The sequence below is a fragment of the Dermacentor variabilis genome, chromosome 2 (genome assembly GCF_050947875.1).
Source record: "Dermacentor variabilis isolate Ectoservices chromosome 2, ASM5094787v1, whole genome shotgun sequence".
Classification (NCBI taxonomy): Eukaryota; Metazoa; Arthropoda; class Arachnida; order Ixodida; family Ixodidae; genus Dermacentor; species Dermacentor variabilis.
The window spans coordinates 84,187,239-84,208,174 of record NC_134569.1 but is presented as its reverse complement, the minus strand read 5'-3'; the positions used below and the strand labels follow the sequence as shown (position 1 = coordinate 84,208,174).

The 20,936-nt window shown below is 48.0% G+C and overlaps 1 protein-coding gene across 1 annotated transcript; it reads left to right on the top strand.

The window, feature by feature from the left end:
• The first annotated feature begins 13,827 nt into the window (after window positions 1-13,827).
• LOC142572194 (juvenile hormone acid O-methyltransferase-like) lies at window positions 13,828-18,887 on the top strand. Its single transcript, XM_075681135.1, has 3 exons — window positions 13,828-15,149; window positions 15,648-15,795; window positions 18,182-18,887. The coding sequence occupies exons 1-3, from the start codon at window positions 14,058-14,060 to the stop codon at window positions 18,364-18,366; spliced, it is 1,425 nt and encodes a 474-aa protein (XP_075537250.1). The 5' UTR covers window positions 13,828-14,057; the 3' UTR covers window positions 18,367-18,887.
• Window positions 18,888-20,936: the final 2,049 nt, after the last annotated feature.

The window sequence follows — 20,936 nt, the reverse complement described above, 5'->3', positions numbered from 1 at the left end:
AACGCGGAGCATTGCCAGAGCATGTGCGCTAGCGAGCAGTACGATTCGCCGCAATCCGGACATTGCGGCTCTACGTCCGGTGAATAAAGGCTCAGTCTGCCTCTCGAGGGGAACGACCTTGTTTGAAGCATTCTGAATATAGATGACTGTGGTCTAGTAAGTTTAGCGTCGGGGAGCGGGAAGGTCCTCCTCGACAGCTGGTAGTGCGTTGTTATTTCGTTGAAGGTGAGCAGCGGGTCTCGGTGCTCCCCTCCCTCCTCGCCACTTCGCTCGCCAAGATCGCCGCGGTGCGTGAGTCCTCGCGCGCGTCCGTGCGCCAGCTCGTTGGCGTTGGGAAAGTCGGGGTGCTCGTCGGCCCCCATATGGGCTAGAAACCATTTGAGGATGTAATGACCCGCGGCTCCCTCGCTGCCGAGGACGGCCGCCGCTTCCCGCGATATCGAGCCCGAGGCGAATGCTCTGGCCGCCGATCGCGAATCTGTGTAGACGTAAGGACGTTCTGGGTCCCTCATTACCATGGCTATTGCAACCTGTTCGGCCACCTAGGACGTTACCCCCTTGACCGATGCTGCGTTAATGATCGTACCATCCCAGCCTATCGAGACGGCCGCGTATCGGTCGCTGTGCCCGTACTGGGCCGCGTCTACAAATACCGCCAGTCCCGGGCTGTTGGCGGTCGATTTCAGCAGTGCTCGGGCCCTCGCCTTTCGGCGCCCCTCGTTGAATTGCGGGTGGACGTTTCTCGGAAGCGGTTCTACCTTGTAAGTGCCCCTGACCGCCGGGCTGAGCGCGATCTTGCGTGCATTGCACTCTGCCTCTGCATTTATCCCTGCTTCTTCTAGGATGCGTCTGCCGGCCCTGGTGGTCGACAGCCGCACGACCTGTGCCTTGGTCTGTGCTTCGATGATTTCTGCTAGCGAATTGTGGACCCCTAACTGATCGAGCCGCTCCGTGCTTGTAGTGATCGGAAGACCTAGAACCCTCATGATGCTCTTGCGCATCAGTGTCTCTATCTTGGCCGCGTCTCTCTTGCTCCATTTTAGCGCCGAGGCTACGTAATTTACGTGACTCATGAGGAAGGCGTAGTAAAGTCTAATGAGATTGCTCTCGCTGAGCCCTCCCCTGCGGTTCGTCACCCTGAGGATCAGCCGGAGCATGTTCTACGTTTTGGACGTGAGTCTCATGACCGTTTGCGTGTTACCGCTTTTAGCCTCAATTAGCAGCCCCAGGATTCTTATAGTGTCCACTCTGGGGATCGGCTGGCCGGCACTTGTGTGTAATTTGATCGGTATTTGTTCGATCGGCGTCAAATTCCTCATGCCTTGTTTCGAGGGCCTGTACAGCAACAGTTCCGATTTGCTGGGTGACAGACGGAGTCCCGTTTCCTTCAGGTACTCTTCCTTTGTGTCCAGCGCCTCTTGAAGAGCCCGCTCGACTTCTGCGTCGGACCCTCCCGGGCACCACACCGTAATGTCGTCTGCGTACAGGGCGTGATTGACGTTGGTCACTCTCGTCAGCCGGTCTGAGAGCCCTTTCATTGCTATATTGAATAATAGTGGGGAGAGCACCGCCCCTTGTAGGGTGCCCCTTGCGCCCAGCGTGTACCAATCGGACGAGGCCTGTCCTATTTTGATCGTGGCTTTCCTGTCTCTGAGGAAGGAGCCTATGTAAGAGTGGAATTTCCGGCCGAGCCCCATCACCGAGATCGTTTCCATGAGAAATCTGTGTTTGACCGTGTCGAACGCTTTCGTTAGGTCCAGGGCCAGTATGTCCCTGGTGGCTCTGGTCATGCCGTCAATTACATGATTTTTGAGTTGTAACATTACGTCCTGTGTGGAGAGGCCCGGTCGGAAGCCCACCATGTTATGTTGGAAGAGGCCCTCTCTCTATGTACCGCGATACTCGGTTATGTATGGCATGTTCCGCCGTCTTGCCTACGCACGAGGTTAGCGATATTGGCCGCATGTTCTCCGCCGCGAGTGGTTTATCGGGTTTCGGTATTAGTATGACCGAGGCCTCTTTCCAGACCTCTGGTACTCGTGCCGTTTCCCACGCTCTGTTGATTTCTTCGGTGAGCTTCTCGACCGACTTTCTGTCTAGGTTTCTCAACAGTTTGTTCGAGACCCCGCCAGGGCCCGTCGCGGAGCGTCCGTTGAGGCCTTGTAAGGCATCCCAAATTTCCGATTCCGTGAAGGGCGCGTTCAGTTCTTCGACCTCTGTGCCGGCGTATTGTGGATAGTCGCCATCGCCTGACGGACCCAGTGGCAGATACGTCTCCGCCAGCTCCTTTAGGAACTCGCTCTCCGTTTTGCCCTGCTCCTCTTGCTTGTGTAAAATCATATCGATTGCCAATCTCTGATTGCCTTTGGATTGCCTGTCGTCGAACAGTTTCTTTAGGAGATTCCATTTGCGCCCGGTTCTCATTTGTCCGTCTACCGATGCGCACACCTCGTTCCACTGTTGCTTGTAAAGCTCGATCGAGTGCGATTCGATTTCTCGGTTTAGTGCCGCTACATTCTCTCGCAGTCTGCGATTTAGTCTTCGCGTTTTCCACCTGGCCGTGATGAAACTCTTTGCCTCTAATAGGTGTGCCAATCTCGCGTCGATCCTTTCCACATTCAGTTCAGTTTGGACAACCCTCGTCGCGGTGCCAACGTCCTCTTTGAGCCTTCTAAAAAGGCTGTCTAGGTCCGCATATTCGCTTGTGTCTTCCTTCCTTATTTTGCGGAAGGCGTCCCAGTCGGTGACCTTAAATTCTCGCGGTGGTGCCGCCTTGTGGGGATTGTCACCGCCAGTATGCAGTGGTCGCTGCCGAGGTTCTCGTGCAGGTTGCGTCACTCGGCCCCTCGCACGTTCTTGACGAAGGCCAGGTCGGGCGTCGTGTCTCGCGCCACCAACGTGCCTAGTCGAGTCGGATAGCGGGGGTCCGTCACCAGCTCTAGCGAGCACATGGTGACTGCCTCCAATAGCCGCTCTCCCTTAGGCATTGGCCTTGCGTAACCCCAGGCTCCGTGGGGCGCGTTAAAATCTCCTGCCACTATTAGCGGGACCCCCCTGGCCGCCTTCGTTATTATCGACGTGAACGACTGTCTGTAGTCAGACGGCGGGCTGTACACGTTCACTACGAATACGCTGTTTTTCAGCCAACTGTTCGGTATGATTTCGATCGCGGTTACCTCCGCTTTCGCGTTGCCTAATTTCAAATTTCGTTCCTGGAAAGAGCATTTGTTCGCGACGAGCGTCACCACTCCGCGCTTACCCTGTTAGAATTTCGACGAGGCGACCCGGTAGCCGGGCAAGGTCGCCTCGACCCAAAGTTTATTGTAAGATTATGACGTGCGGTTTCTCCGCCTGTGAGGCAACGACCTGTAGCAGCGGAGCCTTGCGCTTTTTGAAGCTAGCGCAATTCCACTGCCACAAGTGAGGAATATGGATGAAATTAAATGGGTTGGGAGAGTGCTGATGTATTTTTACAGGAAGAACATTAATGCATAGTGGAGGAAAAGAACTAGGAAGCTTACCAGCAAATAAGTATGCGGCCTGTATGGTGAGCAATAGAGCAACAAAGAAAGTGAAGCGGAAAGTCAGAGAGGCTGAAATAATCTCATGGGTGGCGGCAATGGAAAAGAAATCTGCCATGAGTAACTACTTAAAGGGACACTAAAGGTTACTATTAAGTCAACGTGAACTGTTGAAATACTATCCCAGAAACCTTGAAACGCTACTTTCGTGCGAAGAAGAGACTTATTTTAAGAGAAAATGCGTTCTGAAGCGTCCGCGTACCGCTAGTGCAGTTCAAGTCGCCCGCCCTCCAATCGAGGGGTGGTGACGTCATAGTCTCATAGTGACGTTACGCCGTCGGTGAGTAAAACGGCGCCCGCAGACGGCGCTACGGCTTTCCTGCGCAAAACGCAAACGCGCGGCCAAAGACAGAGCCGACAGCAGCGCGAATGCGGAACTATGGTGGCTAGCGGAAGGGAAAGCGCGTGACGATAAGCTGGTTCTTTATTTTATGACGCCAACTTCGACGCTCGTTGCAATGGACGACCCTGACAACGACACATTGGCTCGCAATGCTGGGCTCGACTTCGGCGATTTAAGCACTGACGAACGTGATTTGCTGCTGAGGGCTCGCGCTGCCGGCGTCGTTGCGTACTACTACGACGGCGGCCTGCTTTGAAAGGCACTCCACACAACTTCAGTAAGTCGGCGTTGAACTCGTAATCCTCTGTACGAAAGTGCACCGAGCACACTACGTAATTGTTCGGCTCTTTGCCAGCGTGCTGTGGCAGTGGTACGGCACTTAACCACTTCGAACGGAGAGGTTCACTCGTTGGTACACAGTGATAAGTAACGTTGGAATCGCCGCTGCAACAGCCCTTGGCCAAGTTCCGCTGACCGTTCGCGCATCCCACGACATCACATGGACGTGGCATTCTCGCTGCTTGTTCCAAATGCAAGTTTCGCGAGCCAGCAGGACCACCGCAGCACGACGCTATAACGAAACAACTGAAACTCGAAAGCGCGCGCGGCGCAGAGTCGAGCGCGCAGAGTCGATCGAAAATTAAACCTTTCGGCCACCCATACTACTCAAGGGTAACGTCAATTTTTTTTTCTTAGAGTGGAATAGAAGTAGACAAGTAGAATTTTCTTCCGTCTTATAATCTAATGAAATGATCTTTTTAATAAGAGTAGTTGAGTACTAGGGACATAAAATACGATGAGGAGTGCCTTCGTCATCGGATTAGTACCGGAATGTCGCTGGGGAGTCTCAAATCGTGCCATGCATTTACCTCAATTTCTCGGTTACTAAAGCTTCGTTCGCGATTATATTGACGTTTCAGACTTTCTAGATTATTGCTTTGCTTTATCACTTCAACTTGACTTCATAGTAACCTTTAGTGTCCCTTTAAGAGTAAAAAACGAAATCAAGAAAGAAACAATTTATGATAACTCAAAGGGAAGCTCATTACGTTTCGAAGCGAGATCGGGATGTCTTAGAACACGCACTTATAAAGCAAGATAAAACAAAGAAGAAATAGCATGTGCTTGCTGCGGTAAAGCTAGGGAAACGATGGAGCATACTTTACTATAATGTGAAGATATGATGTAGTAGTTCTGCGGAAACCCGCTAGGTGGGGAGAAGTAATTAATAAAGGGAAAATCAGACATTCACCCGTTCGTAGCAATTGCTACAAAGGAAACCCAAACGGGTTCCTCGAAAGAAAAGCATCAGAGTTGAAAAAGAATTCGTCCTGGTCCGGGACTCGAACCCGGAACCACCGCCTTTCCGGGGCAGCCGCTCTACCATCTGAGCTAACTAGCCGGCTAGCAGATGGCAGGGCGAAGTTGAATTTGTCGACAACACACGAAGCAAAGGCAAGTGTTTGACGTAGTAGTTCTGCGGAAACCCGCAAGGTGGAGAGCAATTGTAGCAATTTGTAGCAATTGCTACGAACGGGTGGATGTCTGATTTTTCCCTTTATTAATGTGAAGATATCTGCCCAGCGGTCGATTTAGGCACCTGCGGCCTCCTTGAAGCCCTTGAGTTCAGCGAGAGCAGGGGAAAAGTAAACATGTCCGCAATAGAGATTAGTAAGAGGCGACTGGAAGTTTGGTGGAATAAAAGTAGGGAAACGACAAACAACGGAGGCGTAGAAAAAAAAAAAATTCACAATAGGGATTCAGAAACGTTGGTTATGAGAATTCATCGTGTTTTTTTTTTCTTTTTTTGTTTTTTTAACATAGGTAGGACATTAGGCAATAAAATAACAAGAGTTAGGTGGCTCAACCCACCGCCCCGTTCCAAATGGGAGCGGCTCATAACATCCATCCATTCATCCATCATAAGCCCCGCATCGCAGTCCACGCAAGATGCCGCGTTTCTACCAGAAAGCTCGCCTTCGTGCATAGCGTTCGCCGCCAGCGTTGCCCGGTAAACATTACGGTTGCATAAGCTGCAGTTGCCGGGAAGCATAAGAACCAGTCAGGGATGTTAGAATGCTATCGCGTTCTAACATCCCTGATGGGATGTTAGAACGCTTAAGGCGTTCTTAAGCGTTTGAGGACGCTTAAGGCGAAGCTTAAGCGTCCTCCAAATTCTGAATTCTCACCGCACTTCTTGGGAACTGAAAACGGATGTTTGTGGAAAGAGGTTGTGGAACTGGGTGAATGATAACAATTTTCCATGTCGCAATTAAGATCGAATTATTTTTCTACGTGGGCGGTTCTCGTCTGCATTAGACCTGACTTTTTCTTCTGCTCAAATGTCTATTTCATCGTGGCAACACCTTTGACAATGGAACAAGTAACGATCGTTTACCCATCACATTTGAAATTATGCTTTCACTTCAGGCTCCTATTGTACGGCAAAGACAGCTGCTATAAATTCAGGGACGTATCACAGTTGACCACTCGTGATGAACAGCAGAAGGCTGACTCGGTGCTATCGCTTTTAAATTCTGCGACCTAGCCCGCTGAGTTTACGGTTATGTCTGGAAGCTCGCTGTCAAACTCATCTTGGTGGAATGAAGCATGCACACAGGCTTATTAGCGAAGAAAGGCAGCGTGCAAAAGTCTCTAACATAATCATTCATCGAAAAATTGGATGGACTATAATTTCTATGCAGCTGTGTTTAAAATAAATGTGGCATTGGCTAAAGATGAACAAAAAGACGGAATTAATTCATCTTTATCAACGCCAGAAAGAAGATCGGCACTTTTTAGGTTCTTACAAAGCAGTAAACCTCTCCAACAGTCAGTATGGTCGCATTCCGCTGTTCTATCCCCCAAGAAAACGGTGGATTCTCTAGATGTTATCGCAAAATGGCTTGAAAAACGCTTTTCCTCGCAGTGTCCTGGACCTCGGAGGTGTATTAGTTCGACATATGAGCTTGCAGAAGTAACCATTAAGAAATTAACTGCACATCAATCGGCTCCTGGACCTGGCCATATCACAACAGCTATGATTAAACTCTGATTTAACTCTTTCGCTAATGAGCTTTTCAATATAGTTATCTGTTCACTTCGATGTACATGGATCCCGGGCCCTTGGAAAATTTCAAAAATTGTGCTTATACTTAAAAAGTCATAACCTCGGATATGCCTTGGACAACATTCGGCCAGTTGCCCTTACATGGACTATATAGTCAAAATGATAGAAAAAGTAATTCATGTGCGGCTCAATGAATTCACTTGTTCCCAAGATATGCTGTGCTCGAGACGAGTAAGATTTAGGCCTCAACGTTTCACAAGGTCAGCTCACGTTGATTTAGGAAGCCGCATTCGACTCGCAGGACTATCAGGAGGTGTTCCGCCCACAATCGGGGCTCGTTTCAACGGAGGCGGCGGGAGGCCTCAGGGATCACCGCTGTTGTGGAACTGTCCAGCATGGAATACCAATTTCTAGATTGGCGAGCTGTGCTGTTACAGACTATATATAGTGACCTGGATGGAAGAGTTCCTTTCTGATAGACAATCTTTTTCTTTCAAAGATGGGGTTACGTCGGGCATGTAAACACCGACCGGAGGCGTACCACAGGGACCAGTTCTTTCTGCGCTTATGTTTAATAATTTTGTTATCTTCTGTCCCAGTCCAGCAGAATGTGCAACTCTATCTCTATGCTGATGGCATTGCATTTTTCTCCTCATCACATGATATCAATACGTTGAACCAAATTTTGCAATCGCATTTGTCTGCACCCGAGTCCTGGCCGGACGGACTGTGAAGAAATGCTCGTCAAATCCCGTTTTCATTTATCTTCATTGTCGAAGTGAGCCGATACCGCAAGTTGCAGCTTTGAAGTACTTCGGGATAACATACGATGACACGCTAAACTGGCAGCAGCAAATCGAAACCAATGCTAGTAAAGGAGAACGCGCAATGGGATTGTTGCGCCGTTTCAGTAATAAAAAGACGGCTATGCGTAGGGCTATGTTGTTGATGATTTATAAATTTTACGTCCGGCCCGTTCTGGAATTAAGCTGTGTTCTTTTTTTCAGGATGCGTGTACAGCATACAAGCTAGGACCTTTAATATTAATAGAAAGGCAAGCGCTGCGTCTTTGTCTTGGGCTGCCAAGTTTTGTGGCTAACGATGTGCTTTATCTGCAGGCTGCAATTCTTCCGCTTGAGTCCAGATTTAAGCAACTTACTGTCCTTACTTTTCTGAAGCTTTTACGATGCATCCCTCTCTCTTTTGCAATCCGTTTTCATCACTTCTACCGATTCGTTTTTCAGAACACGTTGGCGGCGTTATCGACAACCACAAGTTGTTTTTGTTCAGACGCTGTTATCAAAATAATGTCCGGCTACCATGCCTGATTTCTCCAAAAACTAATTCGTGAAAGGTCGCCGAGTCAATAGTCTATTATACCCATGTCACACGGGCGTTTGGAAGGCCTTCCAACCGATAGTCAGTTGACTCAAATGTCAAGTTCGAGCTGCTACACGGGCGGTATCGAAGGCCGCCGAGTCAATAGTCTATCGAGTCAACGGAGCACCCTACAACTCTATCGAAATCTCGATGGCCTTTGAGAAACGGAAGCGGAAACAGCGCGAACATGCCCTCTCGTTCACAGTGTGCTCGTACTCACGGTTAGAAAGAACAAATCAAACCAAAATGTTCTAAAAAATACTATACATGAGTGTTATTAATTACTCAATAAAGTATTTTTGCCACTTGATATGTGCTAACTGCACGTACTCTCGACAACAGCGACGTACTTGTATTCATTCCTCCCTCCATGTTGTCTAGTACACGCTCCCTCTACTCCATGTGCCTTTTTTAAATGTATAAACAAACATAAAAGAAATTATAGTGCATTTAAGTGCTTTTAATGTTGTTTAACTTTTTGTGACATGAAAACGAAAATAAAGATCCGCAGCACTACGCAATTTTGCGAGACACGCCTGAACCACTCAACGGCCTTTGAAAAGTGCCGTGTATATAGCAGTGCCACAACTCCTTTGAGTCGATAAAGTTGTGGCGTTTCGAAGGCCGTCGACTGGAAGGCCTTCCAAATGTGCCCGTGCCCAACTTCCGTCTCGCTTGGTTATTTCCACGGATGCAACAAAAAATTCTGAGAAGGCCGGAGTTGGCATCTTTTCAAATCAGCTTGTCTTTTGCTCTCCGTCTCGCTGATTATACCCCTATATTCTTGCAGAGTTTCTGGCAATTACTCTGGCCGTAAGAAAATTGGGTCTAAAGAAATCTAAAGTGATAGTTGCTACTGATGCGCTTTCGGTATGTAGACATTTAACTTCTGACAGTCGGTCACACCTGCCGAGTATATTTTCGACTCCTGCCCCGGACAATTTGTCTGATGTCCGCTTTGTCTGGGTCCCAGGTCACAGTGGAATCTTTTTAAATGAATCAGCTGACGCTCGCATCATCGTCACTAAATGGCCCAGTCTTAAATATCGTTCCTGATTTCGTTTTTATAACAGGAGCTAGATTTAAAAGCCTTTTATTTCTAAATTGTCATAAATCATACCGACTTTCCGCAGATGATTTTCGACATCTCAATTTCCGAAGGAACACGACCATGCCTTTCCCGACAATGCGAGGTGAACTTATCAAGCTTCCGTCGTAGAGTTCCCCGCCTAAATTTTTACCTCCATAGATATGGTTTGTCCACAAATAACGTCTGCTCTTTTTGCAATGAACCGGAAACTATGGACCATTTTCCTTTCCTGCCTCCACTTCTCCTTCCTCCACAGTATGTTCCTCATATCGCCAACTAGTAAGCTGGGATTAGCGCTTACTACACCAAACATTTTGTCCTTTGGTAACCGTCAATTAAGCGCAAGCCATGGGTCAATGATTACTGCTACACACAAGTCTGGAAGGCTTCGCTGCTAGGATACCGCCTGTGGGACACTTCTTTATTTTATCCTAAATTCATGTATAGGCCCTCCAGAAATTTCTATTAGCATTTAGGTGCCCAATGGATCGTTCTGAATGTTTACCTTCACCCCTTTCGACATTTTGTAAGATTGTCTTTTCAATCAACCTATATAATGTGGACCCGCCGTGGTTGCTCAGTGGCTATGGTGTTGGGCTGCTGAGCACGAGCTCGCGGGATCGAATCCCGGCCACGGCAGCCGCATTTCGATGGGGGCGAAATGCGAAAACACCTGTGTACTTAGATTTAGGTGCACGTTAAAGAACCCCAGGTGGTCGAAATTTCCGGAGTCCTCCACTACGGCGTGCCTCATAATCAGAAAGTGGTTTTGGCACGTAAAACCCCATAATTAAAAAAAATTAAATTATGTAATGTGGCTAACCTCCCCCCCCCCCCCCTGTGGGTATGAGCCATGTTTTGAGACACCTTCAAAATATTCCCCATTAGACTCAATATACTCGTTCAAACTCTTCTTCCAGGCTCCATTGGTGAAAGCACTCTTGAAAGCCCTCTTCTGTTAACAGCTTCTGCAGCGATGCCTGCCTAAACAAATGTAGTCACACACCCGAACTGCCGGTCCCGGAATGCCAATTTGCATTTGGAGTACAAAAGAAAAGAACTCGTAGGGGCTCTCGTCTATATATATTTATATGTTGTAATTACCCTCCTATGTATTAATAAAACTGACTGATTGATTGATTAATCAATTGCTTAATTGACTAGATCCGGCAAGTAGGGGGGGTGTTCCAACACAGTGATGAATCATCATCATCATCATCATCAGCAGCAGCAGCAGCAGCAGCAGCAGCAGCAGCAGCAGCAGCAGTCTAGTTACGCCCACTGCAGGGCAAAGGCCTCTCCCATACTTCTCCAACTACCCCGGTCATGTACTAATTGTGGCCATGTTGTCCCTGCAAACGTCTTAATGTCATCCGCCCACCTAACTTTCTGCCGCCCCCTGCTACGCTTCCCTTCCCTTGGAATCCAGTCCGTAACCCTTAATGACCATCGGTTATCTTCCCTCCTCATTACATGTCCGGCCCATGCCCATTTCTGTTTCTTGATTTCAGCTAAGATGTCATTTACCCGCGTTTGTTGCCTCACCCAATCTGCTCTTTTCTTATCCCTTAACGTTACACCCATCTTTCTTCTTTCCATAGCTCGTTGCGTCGTCCTCAATTTCAGCAGAACCCTTTTCGTAAGCCTCCAGGTTTCTGCCCCATATGTGAGTACTGGTAACACACAGCTGTTATACACTTTCCTTGTGAGGGATAGTGGCAACCTGCTGTTCATGATTTGAGAATGCCTGCCAAACGCACCCCAGCCCATTCTTATTCTTCTGGTTATTTCAGACTCATGATCCGGATCCGTGGTCACTACCTGCCCTAAGTAGATGTATTCCCTTACCACTTCCAGTGCCTCGCTACCTATTGTAAATTGCTGTTCTCTTCCGAGACTGTTAAGCATTACTTTAGTTTTCTGCAGATTAATTTTCACACCCACCCTTCTGCTTTGCCTCTCCAGGTCAGTGAGCATGCATTGCAATTGGTCTCCTGAGTTACTAAGCAAGGCAATATCATCAGCGAATCGCAAGTTGCTAAGGTATTCTCCATCAACTTTTATCCCCAATTCTTCCCACTCCAGGTCTCTGAATACCTCCTGTAAACATGCTGTGAATAGCATTGGAGAGATCGTATCTCCCTGTCTGACGCCTTTCTTTATTGGGATTTTGTCGCTTTCTTTGCGGAGGACTACGGTGGCTGTGCAGCCGCTATAGATATCTTCCAGTATTTTTTACATATGGCTCATCTACACCCTGATTCCGTAATGCCTCCATGACTGCTGAGGTTTCGACTGAATCAAACGCTTTCTCGTAATCAATGAAAGCTATATATAAGGGTTGGTTATATTCTGCACATTTCTCTATCACTTGATTGATAGTGTGAATATGCTCTATTGTTGAGTAGCCTTTACGGAATCCTGCCTGGTCCTTTGGTTGACAGAAGTCTAAGGTGTTCCTGATTCTATTTGCGATTACCTTAGTAAATACTTTGTAGGCAACGGACAGTAAGCTGATCGGTCTATAATTTTTCAAGTCTTTGGCGTCCCCTTTCTTATGGATTAGGATTATGTTAGCGTTCTTCCAAGATTCCGGTACGCTCGAGGTTATGAGGCATTGCGTATGCAGGGTGGCCAGTTTCTCTAGAACAATCTGACCACCATCCTTCAACAAATCTGCTGTTACCTGATCCTCCCCAGCTGCCTTCCCCCTTTGCATAGCTCCTAAGGCTTTCTTTACTTCTTCTGGCGTTACCTGTGGGATTTCGAATTCCTCTAGGCTATTCTCTCTTCCACTATCGTCGTGGGTGCCACTGGTACTGTATAAATCTCTATAGAACTCCTCAGCCACTTGAACTATCTCATCCATATTAGTAACGATATTGCCGGCTTTGTCTCTTAACGCACACATCTGATTCTTGCCTATTCCTAGTTTCTTCTTCACTGTTTTTAGGCTTCCTCCGTTCCTGAGAGCCTGTTCAATTCTATCCATATTATAGTTCCCGATGTCCGCAGTCTTACGCTTGTTGATTAGCTTAGAAAGTTCTGCCAGTTCTATTCTAGCTGTAGGGTTAGAGGCTTTCATACATTGGCGTTTCTTGATCAGATCTTTCGTCTCCTGCGATAGCTTACTGGTTTCCTGTCTAACGACGTTACCATCGACTTCTATTGCGCACTCCTTAATGATGCCCATGAGATTGTCGTTCATTGCTTCAACACTAAGGTCCTCTTCCTGAGTTAAAGCCGAATACCTGTTCTGTAGCTTGATCCGGAATTCCTCTAGTTTCCCTCTTACCGCTAACTCATTGATTGGCTTCTTGTGTACCAGTTTCTTCCGTTCCCTCCTCAAGTCTAGGCTAATTCGAGTTCTTACCATCCTATGGTCACTGCAGCGTACCTTGCCGAGCACGTCTACATCTTGTATGATGCCAGGGTTCGCGCAGAGTATGAAGTCGATTTCATTTCTAGACCCACCATTCGGGCTCCTCCACGTCCACTTTCGGCTAACCCGCTTGCGGAAAAAGGTATTCAATTATCCGCATATTATTCTGTTCTGCAAACTCTACTAATAACTCTCCTCTGCTATTCCTAGAGCCTATGCCATATTCCCCCACTGACTTGTCTCCAACCTGCTTCTTGCCTACCCTGGCATTGAAGTCGCCCATCAGTATAGTGTATTTTGTTTTGACTTTACCCATCGCCGAATCCACGTCTTCATAAAAGCTTTCGACTTCCTGGTCATCATGACTGCATGTAGGGGCATAGACTTGTGCCACCTTCAATTTGTACCTCTTATTAAGTTTCACAACAAGACCTGCCACCCTCTCGTTAATGCTATAGAATTCCTGTATGTTACCAGCTATTTCCTTATTAATCAGGAATCCGACTCCTAGTTCTCGTCTCTCCGCTAAGCCCCGGTAGCACAGTACGTGCCCGCTTTTTAGCACTGTATATGCTTCTTTTGTCCTCCTAACCTCACTGAGCCCTATTATATCCCATTTACTACCTGCTAATTCCTCCAATAACACTGCTAGACTCGCCTCACTAGATAACGTTCTAACGTTAAACGTTGCCAGGTTCAGATTCCAATGGCGGCCTGTCCGGAGTGATGAAACTGCGTGCCAAAAGCTCACGGATGATCAATGCAGCGTGCGCAGTATCGTCGTGCGAAGCGAGGACCTCTCTTTCAACAAATCTGGTCGCGCGCGGCGCAATCGATCTTCCAGACAACGGGCAAGTGACAGTGCGGGCCCGCTTTTCTCGAAACGTTGCGATTAACTATCGGTACCCATAATCACGACGGTTCGATAAACGACCAAGCGTATAGCGATACTGCGGATAGGCGTTGCGCAGATCAACCAAACGCATCGCTCGTGTCGGCCACGATTCCGCATTTTTAATTCAGCTGTCTCGCGATGCTTTTGCAAGTTGTGCGCATCTGCAAAGCTATCTTTTACAGTCGCGTGACCCTCTTATATTTACGTAGCCCGTGCGCAAACGGGTACCACATCCTCAACGCGCACCACGGGGAGCTTCAGGAAAGCATCGGCACTTAGAGACGCACGCCGTTTCCTCCGCGGGGTGCAAGTTACCATGGGCATTGAAAAATGGCACCGTTACTATATTCGCCTGGGCCGAACGACTGTCCGTCAATCTCCATCGCTTCCTCGACAATGTAAACCTCACCCAGGAGTTGCAGTCGCGGTACGAGGAGCTTCTCCTTCGGTCCATAGTGAATCGTCGCGGCCTTCGTTGCACTCCCGCGCAATGTCCCGTTTGCTTCGAGCTGGTGCAACCAAGAAGTCGCTTTCTCTGGCGCTGCATCGGTGTCCGAGCGGCCGGTTGGATGCAACGCGATTTCTTCGATGCTACACACCGAAGAAGCCTTACCCATTCGCCTCCCCACGAGCAGCCAATGAGCCGCGTATTCCGCCACACCAGGGTCGGCGTCTGCTGACGAACTCGACCGGTCTGCTTGTAAACGCGCCAGCAAGAGAAAAGTTTCTTCAAGCTTTGTGCGCATCTGCAGGGCACCGCGAAGACGGGCCTCATTTGTGGAGGACGACCCAGAACCTACACGACTCCACGAAGACTTGCGCCAAGGCCGCCCTACCTCCGAGAGGGCCGGCGCGATGCATGTCCACTCAGTCGGGCGCCGCACCGCCGGAGAGCTCCGCCTCTCCGGCGCTGGCGCCGCACCTGTACGTCTCGTCCAACACGTTCCAGAAGCGCGACAACCTGCTCGTACTCGACCTGCTCAACACGGCGTTCCGGCGCGCGCCCAGCGAGGACCAACAGTTCCTGGACGTCGGCTGCGCCGTGGGCGACTTCACGCGCGACGTGCTGCTGCCTCGCAGCTCTCCTTGCTGGCGCATCGTGGGTACCGACGTGTCGAGCGCCATGATCGCGTACGCGGAGCGCTACTTCGCGCATCCGCGCATCACGTACGACGTGCTGGACCTTTCCCATGACGTGTCTCCATTCGTGGAGAGGTACGGCAGCTTCCACCGCGTCTACTCCTTCTTCTGCCTACACTGGATCCGCGACCAGGTGGCCGCGCTGCGCAACGTCCGCAACCTGATGCGGCCCGAGGGCGAGTGCCTGCTCCAGTTCTGCGCCCGCACGCCCGTCCACACGCTCTGGAGGGACTTTGCCCGCATGGACCGCTGGAGGAGTCTGATGTCGGTGAGCGCATGCAGTTTGACGGACGCGTCGGAATTGTTGCCAGGAATTTGACCGAAACTCTACTCTTCTGCCCGAGGAGAGGTCAGTGTCGCGAGTTCGCAGGCCATTCGTAGCGCGAACAGCTAGCTTACTGTTGGGTCATGTGGTACACTCATTCTGAGGCACTTCTGACTCTCTGAAACTGTGGACAGCTACCATGACAGTGTGCTCACAATGCTTATAGCTTTGGAATGCCGCTGTAGTGCAGCACTTAAAAGCTGCCTAGCAGTTATGTAGTTGTCCTGTTGAGCATGATGCCATTGTATGTTGGCCACATAATCGCATGAAAGTATAGTGGTACTTATTTTTGTTAACCTAGGTTTCTGGATTATGGTGGTTAATCAATCTAATTTCTAATACGCTCAGTTATTGTAACACAATTGAAGCAAAAGCTAGTTTCCTGACAATTTCTGCACTTTGCAGATGAACTGTGTGAACATTGGTTACTCTCATTTCTAGAACATTGAAGACTTCATACCGCCTAGCCAAGACGCAGATGACCGGTTGTCTTATTTGGAAAATATTCTGGCTGCATCCTCACTGAAGCCACACACCTGCGAAGTGCTCCGGAATGTGTGGACATTCCCTAGCGAACAGCACCTTGCTGGTATGTATATTTCTTCTACCAAATACCGCCGACCCCACACTGATACGGTTATGCTTTTGCAATTCGTTCTACTAAGAAAGTCCGGAAGGGAAAGCGTAACTGCAACTCCTTTATACTGAAACCTTACTGCACGAAATGTACGAAAGGGCAGAAATGGCGATATGTCACAGTGTGAACTGCCAACGTTTATTGCCCGAAACACCAACAAGCCAATTTACAGGCATACTTATCACATGCACCGCATGGAAAAGAAGCGTGCAAAACCAACCTGCAGTCTCGTGCAATAAGTTGCACGATACTCCAGGTCCCATCTCTCCTCTTTCCACCACTCATGCATTTTGCACAGTATGTTACTTGCTCAGTACGAAGCAACTAATTTGCAACAGAGTACAGTAGTACTTTCTTTAGACGTATGTGCTCGCATCCAATCACTGGGATTGACGCAAGGTTTGGCAAAATGTAAAGCTCTTCCGCATGGCACGTATTGCGGACGTATTTGTCGAATCTCTGACGCATGCATCACCTACTGTGGCATTGACACATGTACTGCAGCTCTCCCATTCTTAGAGTGATAGCCCTACTACTCCAGGTACAAACCCAGAAAATGCCTGTTCCATAAATCTGACCTTCAAGCTCAGCCAAGGTCAAACTGGGACTTAGCCTGCCACTACCAGCTGCTGCTGCTGCTGCTGCTTCTGCGTGCGCCGGGTGGGTGCTGTTACGGTTGGCGGGTAACACCGCGGGCAAAAAGGACGCTCGAAAAACTCTGCTCAACCAAAATGGAAGATGGATTCCTAATTTGCTATGGTTGTCTTGAGTGATTGCCAGTCTGGCGGGCGCCCCGCAGTTTTTACAGGCCCCTTTGTGTGTGTGCGACCAAGGGGAGAACCCTTTTCACAAACTGTGCGACTCTAGGGGAGGCCCTTTCCCTGAACCAACGTCGCCTAGAAGAAAGGATCAGACGTCTACGATCCCTGACCCACGGGTTGCCGCCAGCATAGGCAAGTAAGTGCAACATCGCCTAGGAAAGTGGGAGCAGCCGCCAAACAGTGAAGGGACTCGGTGCATGTCACGTGACGTTGACGTGAGCAAGATCTCGCCTTCAATTTCAGTGGGCCTATTTAAGGGGCCCCACAATGTACTTTTTCAATTCATTCATTCTCTTCTTCTTATCCTTCACCAACCATTGAATAAACAGTGCAAGTTTCGCACTAGAAATCGTCTCGTCCCTTCTTGGTCGCCATGGTCTACCGGACGCCTGTAGCCCACCGACCGCACTACACTACCCCATAGTAATGCTGATCGAGGTTCGAGAAACAGGTGTCGACACAGTGCTCATATGTTGAAAGCAATCTGCGATGTGTATGAAGTGCGCCGAGTGCTGGTAGCTACGTATGTGCTGTGCTTCCACGCTTAGTTCGCGTTGAACTAAGAGACGCTTAGTTCGCATTGAACATAGACGCTGTTTGGCACAGCAGCAAAACAGCGGCAGCATAGACGCTGTTTGACGTGCCAAACAGTTTCTATGTGTTGTCTTGTGGTGCAGTTGTAGATGCAGTAGTTGCGGATGGCGCTATGCAGTGTCTGTGTCCTTTCCCAAAGCAGTTTAGTTTAGTTAGTTTAACCGCGTTCAACCACAGCAACTTTTTCATATCTGACGGGAGCACAGACCGACACGACAGCCGGGGGTTCAATCATATAAGCTATGTTACACTGAATCGCATAGCACGGTATAGTCTAACTGACAAATTGCCCTCTATGATCTACCACGGTAGCCCAGTGGCTATGGTGCTGCGCTGCTGAGCTCGAGGGTTCAATAGCAGGTGGGCGGGCGTGACCGCCCACCCGTGTCGCTGTATTTTGAAAGCAATCTCCGACTGGGACATAGTCCGCCGCACACTGTGTTGTCGCAGCTTACATCGCGTCTGTGCAAGACGCAGCACAAAGGTCTATTTGCTTGCTGCTGCTGCCGTGCTTCCTCACTCCTGCGTTTTAAAAGCAAGTGAGATGTGTTCATGTTTGCTTGTGCACGCGTGACAGCATGCTTGTTAATTTAGTTAGTATGCCTATGTTTACAAGTTTATGTGGCCGATAAAACTACTATCCTTAATTCGTATAGCTGTTCACTAATTTGCCACCGCAATCGATGCTTCGCCTTTCGAGTGAAATGGTGACTTTCTTTGCGTCTGCTTTGGCTAATAAAACCTCTTGTAACGGCAGCAGTCGCTTTTTCGGTAGCAAAGTGGGTTAAACAAATGAAGTGTACTGAAAATATATGACTATTATTGCTGAGGTACACGACTTTACTCCATAGTGCGTAAAAAAAAACTGTGCTCCCTGCGATGTTAATTTTTTAACATTCACTAATCGTCTTGCTTTTGCGCAGGTTCCATTTTAGCCTTGCTGCCCGTGACGGACGGCGTGCCCGACTGCGAGAAGCAGGAGCTGAACAAGGCTATGTCGGCTGAGATGTTGCGCCGTTGCCACAAGGGTCCTGCTGGGTTCAGTGCAGGGTTCGACGTGTACGTCGTGCACGCCTCTCGATCCACCGTCTACCATCCCACAAACTGAATGACAGTGCAAGGCTGCTTGAATTCGCGAGGGCGTGGCTTTACCACCCTTACTCGCGTCACTAGGGCACATCTTTGTTCATTTATCACCAAATTGATGTTGGTGTACAACAGGTTAATTATGCACACGTGCCCCATTGCAGTTAAGTGACGTGCTTTACCTGTTGTTTCATGACAGTGTGCCGTCGAAATAGTTACTCAGGGATGAATCTATGACGTTATCTCAAGTTCCCCTTTTATCCCAGCTACTCTGACCAAGCATGTACTTGTGTGGCCTCTTATATACCACCTTTCATCGGGGAATTAGTTCTGTACTCGCCATTTCAGTAAACCAAAGCGGGAGTCATGATGCAAGCATTCAAAAGCGCCACATGCCAGATTTGTCGCATACCATATACTGTGACTGCGATGTGCTATGGTGAATATTTTACTTTCATATAGACCAGGTATGTGCTTCTTCACTATGACCAGACTCATTTATTTTCTTTGCCAGTCTCGTGCAAATAAAGAATCAAAACCAGGGTCATCTGGCACTGTGATGTTGCATAGCTATCTTTCAGTGCAAAATTGGTGTAAAACCATACACTGGGCTTTGCCAATAACCTAGCGAATTCAGTCAACATTTCATCCTCTTGTGAGGAACTACAGTGAAATGAACTACGGAAATCCTTCTCTACATCAGCAGTAATGCAATCTAGTAGGTGTTTTTTAGATTGACACTATCGGCTACAAAATATTGTGTGCATAATTTCGGGGAATTAAGTTGTCCCTAATGCACTGTTTCAGACACTCCTGAACTGTTTCAACAAGATGAGCATACCTGAGCACTTCGCAGACTCGCATATCTCCATGAGAGGAAAGCTGTCCATCAGTATAATTTGGCCTGTAACACATTTAATGGTGACATTTTAAAGTCTCGAAATGAGTGTGCTGCAACTATTGCCAAGGAAATATTTGTTTGGGCTGCCTGGGAAGCAGAAAGTAAGCAAATTGGATGCAGCCAATGCAGAACTATTTGTGAAAATTGGAAGTGACCTACAATTTAAATTTCAACCGCACAGGCCTAAATCTTGGTACAACTGCAGTCGGATGTGTCAGAGTGTTCATAAATTTGCATTCAAATCATCGCAGCCACTATAATGTACAAAATCTGTGCAGTCTCTGTCCACTTATTCCCAACAGAACTGCGGAAGTTGAGAACAAGACAATGTATGGCTGCATGCATGTACTCTCCTGCAGTTATGTGAGAAGCCATATACTGTGTGAAAACAGTGTCCAGCCCCAGCAAACTGTCTCCAAGACAATCTCAGCTTCTTTCTCCATGCTGTGATAAGGAAGTGAGATAAGCTTTCCCCAAGTGTCTGCAAGCTAGTATCTGCAATGAACAGAGACTAAGGAATACATCTACCTCGGAGCACTGCTACATATGAATGGTGGAAACTGCACTGCTGAAATTGCATGTTGGGCAACAGTCGGGTTGTGTATCCACATGCTTGTGCATTGGTACTGCATGTACTATAGTCCCCAACAAATGAAACTATAATGACAGAACTTCAACTATTTCTCTGATTTTACAATTTTTTGCAGATTGGGTAGTCTGTAAAAATAAAACTTCAACTAATGAATTTCGTCGGAACCAGCCTCCAGTGCTCCTAGCACTTCAATAAAGACTCAAAATTTGTGCTTTGGTCGACTTGGCAACATAATTTTCAAATGGCCGCAGCAGTGAAGACAGAAGCTTCTCTCGAGTTGCCAATTTTTCAGCCCGACATAAAGCTGTTTTAACGATGTCTCAAATGGTAGATGCTCATGAGTGCATGTTATTTTGATAATTGTATTCGGCTAATGTCAAGTGCAATTGTATTTTTCCCATCATAGGTTGCTTTTATCCATCAGCACTTCGACAGTGTACCTAAAAATTATTAAGAGCAACTCTTCCCATCGTGTGGGGTTTTCACTTGTGCAAGAGCAGAGTCTCTTTCAGACCAACCTTCCACCAAAGCTCGACTAGCTGTCTAATGTTACACTGCAAACACCACCTGTGAAAGTGCCCTTATTATTATACAATAGTGTGCAATACTCCATATTACTGTACAGCGTTGCGCAGGGACTGAACAAAGCCTGAGGAGGCTACACCACTAGTTGCATGCACACTAGACCACGTTGCTTGCACAGAAAAGCTGATCGAATGCAATAATCATGCATGAGGAGGCTTCTCCATGCTCCCTGACCTGACAACCATTGCTTCATGAACCTGAAGAAATAAACTAATCAGGTGCCTGCTGGTATGAGTAAAAACAAATGCTCTATGTACAATAGGAACTTACCTCTTTTCACATTTGCAAAGATACTGCTTTCCCGTATAGTGTGGGCACTACTATGGTTAGTATTGATGCCAACAAATCCTCATTAATTTTTTTATGCGATCTGGCTTACAAAAGTAGGGAACCGGGTGCATATTATGTATCCTTCAAATTATCTTTACTTGCAGTACTTATACTAAAGATAGCAAATTATTAGTACTTTCAATTGCATTCTTTGAGGCACTTCTTTGAAGTTTCACATAACAAT